The sequence below is a fragment of the Pithys albifrons genome, chromosome 15 (genome assembly GCF_047495875.1).
Source record: "Pithys albifrons albifrons isolate INPA30051 chromosome 15, PitAlb_v1, whole genome shotgun sequence".
In the NCBI taxonomy this organism is placed as follows: Eukaryota; Metazoa; Chordata; class Aves; order Passeriformes; family Thamnophilidae; genus Pithys; species Pithys albifrons.
Window position 1 is genome coordinate 11,421,856 of NC_092472.1, and position 6,000 is coordinate 11,427,855.

A 6,000-nucleotide genomic window follows, 5' to 3' on the forward strand; every position below is an offset into this window, starting at 1 on the left:
CAGAAGGCCAGTGCCTCTGCACAGCCACCGCTTCAGCTCTGAGCTCACAGCCGCCACGGTCCCTCCCTGCAGCAGGCATGGGAGCCTGGATTGGAAGGGAGCGGTGCCGTGCTGCCGAAGCAGCTGGATAATGCTTCTCCCAGGCTATTGCACTGCTGCGCATCAGCTTTAAAATTCTGTAAACCACATACTGTCGATCCAGCTGTTTCTGGCAGAAGACAAGTTAGGTGTGAAATGGTGAGCTGGCTTCCAAGTTTGGGAAAGATAAATCCTTCAGTATCCCTGTAGGAGTAAAGGAGACTTGGTCAGCAACCTCTTCTGCAGGAAAGAAGACCCTCCCAGTCCCAGTCCAGTATTAAGCTCTACCATCTCTTCTGCTGCAGCCCTCAAGCAATGGAAACTTGTTGCATTTGGGCATAGTGTAGGAGTGGGTTTGGGAGGGATTCTGTTAACCCTCTCTCTGTTAACCCTCTCTCTGTTAACCCTCTCTCTGTTAACCCTCTCTCTGTTAACCCTCTCTCTGTTAACCCTCTCTCTGTTAACCCTCTCTCTGTTGTTGCCGTAGAAGTCTGTAAAAAAGACTCTGAGCCAAGTTTTGTAGGAGATAAGATAATGGGCAGGCACTTTAATGAGCAACCCCGCTCATCCAGGAATACATCGACGCGCGCGCGCGCGCTCTAAGTTCTATAGCTTTTATAATATAACCTATCCAATCACTACTGTCCACATGTCCAGTTCCACCTCTGTCCCCTCCCAGTTCCCACCCCCGTGGAATTGGGGCTGGGGTCGTTGGGACCCTCTGTCTTCATCCACCTCCTCTTCTTCAGCACACAAAGGTCTCTCGGACGCTCTCCAGGGCTTTGGGTCACACTGCTCCATGTTTATGTTCTCTTCTGATATGCCTTAATCAGGTACCTTGAGGAAGAGACTAAACAGCTGGCAGATCTTAGCTGCCTGTTCTGGAGCAGGGGTAGAGATAGAAGGACTTTGTGCTACAAGCTGCTAAATATTAATTCACTAAAATCTACAGCATTGCATCTACTGTGTCTCTAAAATCTACAAAATATGAAAATTGAAAAGTTAAAAAAAAACCTTTCGGCATCACTGTTAACCCTCTCTCTGTTAACCCTCTCTCTGTTAACCCTCTCTCTGTTAACCCTCTCTCTGTTAACCCTCTCTCTGTTAACCCTCTCTCTGTTAACCCTCTCTGTTTTTCTTCCAGTGCTCACTCGGCGCCAGAGAGAGGCAAGAAATAAAGCTGCTGGTGGTGAAGGCAGCCTATCATCCTTAGACATTGACAAGTAAGTAGGTATGCTTGCTTCTCCAAGATTGTTTCTATGCATCCATTCTAGCTTGACTGTGGATGTCTTTATTCCTGTACAAATGCTGGCTGTTGGCTTTATAGCAGTGTTTCCCTAAGAAATTGCCTTCCGTCAGTGCCTCTTGTTGCAATGCTGGCTATATTTAAACTGAAGCAAGAGGAATTTGCTGTTCTCAGATTGTTTATTTTTGCACTGATTTCCTTTCAGCCCAATCCATGGCGGGTCAGGGGCGTGTGGCTGCTGGGGTGGAGCTGTAGCTAAAAGGGTGCTAACTCAGCTGGTTTCTAATGGGAGATTTGAGCTTGGTAACCCCAGGAAAAGAAGAGGCCAGGACATGGAGGCTGTCAACATGGCACCTGTAGTGATATTCTTAATTAAATTAGACTTTCAGAATAGCAGTGGCTTTGTTTAATCTCTTTCCATGCAGCCCCTCCTCCTGCCACCCACACAAAGCATCATAAGAGAGGATCTGACAGTAAAATCCTTGCTATGGAAGCAATTTTGCTGCTACAAACAGTGGATGGCAACATCACTAATGGAATTAGGCTAATTATAGAGAGGACAGCTTCTGTTTAGACACATTATCTGGGTAATCAGCACTGACTGGAAAGAAAATACGGGAAAAGTACTGCAGAGTTTTGCTCGATGGGGGCTCTGTATGCATTTTAGAGCCTGGGGTGTTTCACTAAGAGAGTACCGCTATCAAACTGAACATAATACTGTTGGGGCTGATCCCTGGTGGCTTTGTCCCTTCTTGTAGATGGTCCATTCCTGAATTCGGCTCCCCTCCTGAGGAGCCAATGTCCTCTCCTGCACGGTTCAGTCCCTGCCGAGAGCTGGTGTAGAAGCGAGTGTCGCTGTGTAAATCCATGCCTGACCTTCATCTCCTTTCACCCAGCATAATTTTCTTCCCAAGAACACTCAGTTGTCCTGTGTGAGCCTGGGCATCTTCTACTCAAATGAGGGGATTTGAGGAACAGGCTGAGCCAGCCCCCCCCAGCAGGAGCACGTCCTCTGCCATTCCTCTCCCTGCATGGCATGATGTAAAATGGAGACAGTGCAGAGAAAGACTTGATTTACTAGTCAGACAAGTTCATCCAGCCCTGGTAAAATGTCTCTCTGATTTAACACACTTGGTTTGCTTTTCAGGCAGAATTTAACTCCCCTTTGCAAAGCCCATGCACTTCATTTCTGTAGATTTTGACAGGGTGCTTTATGTCTGGGGAGAAATCAGTGGTGTTTGAGATACTTAGATGAACAGATTTGATTACTGTCCCGCTGCTGCAGCAGCAGGATACAGAGGAACAGGCAGGGAAAACTGATAATCACTCAGTCTTTGCAATTGGTGCTGGCCTGACCCCACTGAGCGAGACTGGGTTTGGTGACACATCTTCTCTGTGGCGTGGCCTGGAGGAGGAAAGTCACCACTGGTGTCTGGAAGCCGGGTGCAGGGTGAATCCTAATGCAGTGCTCTGTCCTTTGCTGCCTGGCAGGTGTGAGAAGTGCTACCTCTGTAAGTCACTGGTGCCCCTGCTGCAGTATCAGAGGCATGTGGACAGCTGCCTTCAGGCTGCTAGGCAAGTGCAGGGAACCAGGAGGCTGCGAAGAGCCAAGGTGAGGGGCGACCCTGCACAGCATCTCCTTTGCTTTGCGCTGGGTGTGGGGCTTGGTTGGCAGCAGGAGCAGTTTCCCTGGTTGACGGGGATGAGCTGACCTGATGTAGGATTGCCTGTCCCTGTGGGCCACTGTGGGCAGAGAACTCATTGCCCTCCTTCCCGCTGTGCTCGGCAAGAGCACGGACAGGTCCCAGGGGTGAGCTAATCCAGCAGAGCTGCCAGTAACCTCTCCAGTGGGCAGGCAGCCAGGGCTGTCCCGCTGCCAGCCAGTGCATCTCAGTCCTGCAGCCTTCCTCGGCTGAATGTCGATGGAGTGGAGGGCACCATCAGGATGACAAGCCTATCTGACTCTGTCCACAAGTCCTTTCCCACAGGGGAGGCTTTGGAGACAGAGCAAAGGGAATTGCTCAGTGCTGGGAGCAAACTGCAGCATCCTGGGAGAATTTTGTGGGGGAGTGAGTGCGGTGGAGGTGTTTGGGGTGTGGGGAATGTGCCGTGGTAGAGGAGGTGGGAGGCAGGAGCGTGGGTGGCTCATAGTCACGTGCCAGGTGTTGGCCCCCACCGTGATTTTTCCTGCTTGCAGCAGTCCCAGGGGAGAACACAGAGGGTCCTTCCAGGCCTTCCTGCTGGTTCCTGCAGGCAAAGCCCTAGTGCTGCAGCTTTGCCTGTGCTCAGAAATGTGATTCACGGCATGAAGATGCAACATGATGTCTTAGTTTTGTATAATCCCTTAAATCCATCACAGGCCTCAGCCCTTTGGGGATTCAGATGCAAATGATGAGATTTCTGGTTGATGATTTTGGCTGGGATACAGCCAAGTTCTGTGTGGTTCAGAGTACTGCAGGGCATGGCTGCTCCTGCTTGTGACTGGCTCTGTGGGGCAGCTGTTTCACCCTGTCCCTGTGCCCCACAGCTGGCTGGTCCTGCATGCAGGCATGGGCAGACAAGGAAGATGTTGAAGCATGATGGTATTGGCTTGGCAAGGCTCTGTGTTACCTCTGGCCCTGTCTTGTGCTGAGGTGACAGCTCACTGGGTGAACAGGTCATGACTGGGCATGGGCTGGGCCATTGAAAAGCTTCCTACAGCCACTGTTGGGCTTGTGGATTCTTGCCATGGCCCATTTTGGGGTGCTTTGCAGCTTCAACCCCACAGCTGGGACACCAGTGCCTTCTAGAGTAGTTCTGGGAGCAGGAAGCAGCCAGAAGAATGGACTTTGCTGGGCCAGCAAGGCTCAAAGCAGCCAGACTAAATGGTCTTCCCTTAGCATGGCTGCATCTTCCCAGGGGCTGAGACGGGGCACAGGAGGTGGATTCCTCATCTGCCTGTGCCCTGAAGGAAGGCCCTTCTCTCCAGCACCAAGCCTTGGTGCCCTCAGACAGACTGGGAGGACCCTGACCTCGGAGGTGCAGTTCTGGTGGATGTGTCCCAGCTCTGGCAGAGCCCCTGGTGCCCCTGTTTCTCTTACAGCCCTGTGCTTGCCAGCTGGGCTTGGGTGTGGCTTCCTGCACCTCCTTGCTGGATTCTGCTTGATTAACTGCTTTCCACTGGCTCTACTTGAGCACTAGTTGGGCTGGGCATGGAGCAGTGCCCTTCCTGTGGGTGAGAGGAGGCCCTGGACATGCAGCATTCCCTCTTGTGCCCAGCCTGAGGGGGACTTTGTGCCCATGGGGCTATGGGGTTCCCTCGTGGCAGTGCTGCAGTGGTGGTTCTCCTCTTCTTGACAGGACACTGGAAAGCAGGAGAGGGGACTCCTCAGGATGTTGGAGCTCTCAGAGAGCAAGTCTGAAGGTGAGAAATTGCTTAAACTGCTTTCTGTGCCTGCCTGGCTGGGTCAGGGCTGCCCTTTTCCCAGTTCTCCCCTTTTAGTCCTGGCTTGGCCTGGTCTGTTCTGGGAGAGCAAATTCCCCTTGGAAGGGCCTGTGATTCCTGAGCAGAGCAGGAGGCTGTGAGCTTAGCTGGCTGTCAGCATTCCCCAGTACACATTCCTGCCTGTGCCCATTGGACATGTGGCCATTGGACCTGCATCAGCGCCCGGTGCCCTCACAGGGATCGGGGTGTGCTCTGAGCCATGGCACCAAGAAATGTCCAGCTTCCTGTGGAATGTGGGAGGCTGCTGCTGTCCTTGCCTGCATCCCTCCAGGGATCCGAGGACAAGAGGAGATGGGTGGGGAGTGGTGCTCTCAGCAGCAGCTGTGGCTCATACGGGAGGGCTGACGTGCGTTCTTGTTGCAGGTGCTGACGCGGGGACCTCCCTCACTGGATTAGACCAACAGTCCCCTCCTGCGCTCTCAGCTGGAGCTGGGGAGCCAGCAGCAGTCAGCCCCATCTCCCTTCGGCACCTTTCTTTCCGTGTCTCCCCTGCAAAACCCGGTGTCTCCTCAGAAGGCATGGACGGTGTGGTGGACTCAGAGTCACATGTGGCTCTCCGTGCAGGCAGCCAGCAACAGACCAAAGGCTGCCGCCGGAGAAGGCACAAATTCTGAGGCCAGTAATAAGGCCCCCAGCAGCTCCCCATGCCTCATTGAGGGTCATCTTGGCACCATACCCCTGCTTCACCTGCAGCCTTTGTCTCTCATCCCTGTTTTATATGTTTTATATGATCTGTGCAGGGAGTGATGGGTAGAGAAGCGACTGTGTGTTTTATAGGTGCCTGTGCAGCTTTGCTCTCTGTTACAGAAATGGAAATATATTTATGTATGTTTTTATGAAACTGCAGCACCACGGCAGAGCTATGCTGGCTTTCTCTGGGGAATGGGAGGGCGCTGGAGGGAGGAGAGGAGGAGCAGCAGAGGGTGGGTCCCAAATCACACTTTCCCAGGCCTGTCCTGGGGCGGAGAGGGTGGTGGGGGCTCAGAGACCCCTGGGCAGGGGGCCGCAGTGGCCCGTGCTCCAGGCAGCAGCATAGAAGTGACATTCCCAGACGGGAGTGGCGGAGGGCACCTTGGTGCTGGCTGACAGCCGCAGTCAGCAGATGCGGGGACCCGAGGAGCCACGGCCGTGGTGTCCCCGTGTCCTTGGTGCCTCCTGTGTCCCCGGGTGGCTTGGCCGTGCGCCCACTGCC

At 53.3% G+C, this 6,000-nt stretch overlaps 1 protein-coding gene across 5 annotated transcripts in view; it reads left to right on the top strand.

Annotated features, from left to right (window-relative positions):
• Positions 1-5,654, top strand: part of UIMC1 (ubiquitin interaction motif containing 1) — a 40,698-nt gene extending 35,044 nt beyond the window's left edge. For 2 of the 5 annotated variants that reach the window (XM_071569930.1, XM_071569931.1), the window contains exons 10-13: positions 1,223-1,301; positions 2,816-2,936; positions 4,664-4,727; positions 5,172-5,654. In XM_071569930.1, the coding sequence (XP_071426031.1) occupies positions 1,223-1,301; positions 2,816-2,936; positions 4,664-4,727; positions 5,172-5,422 (515 nt within the window). In that variant the 3' untranslated portion in view covers positions 5,423-5,654. Of the gene's footprint in view, positions 1-1,222; positions 1,310-1,529; positions 1,546-2,815; positions 2,937-4,663; positions 4,728-5,171 lie in introns of those variants that run through there. The other 3 variants (XM_071569932.1, XM_071569933.1, XM_071569934.1) reach the window with 3 other exon arrangements.
• Positions 5,655-6,000: the final 346 nt, after the last annotated feature.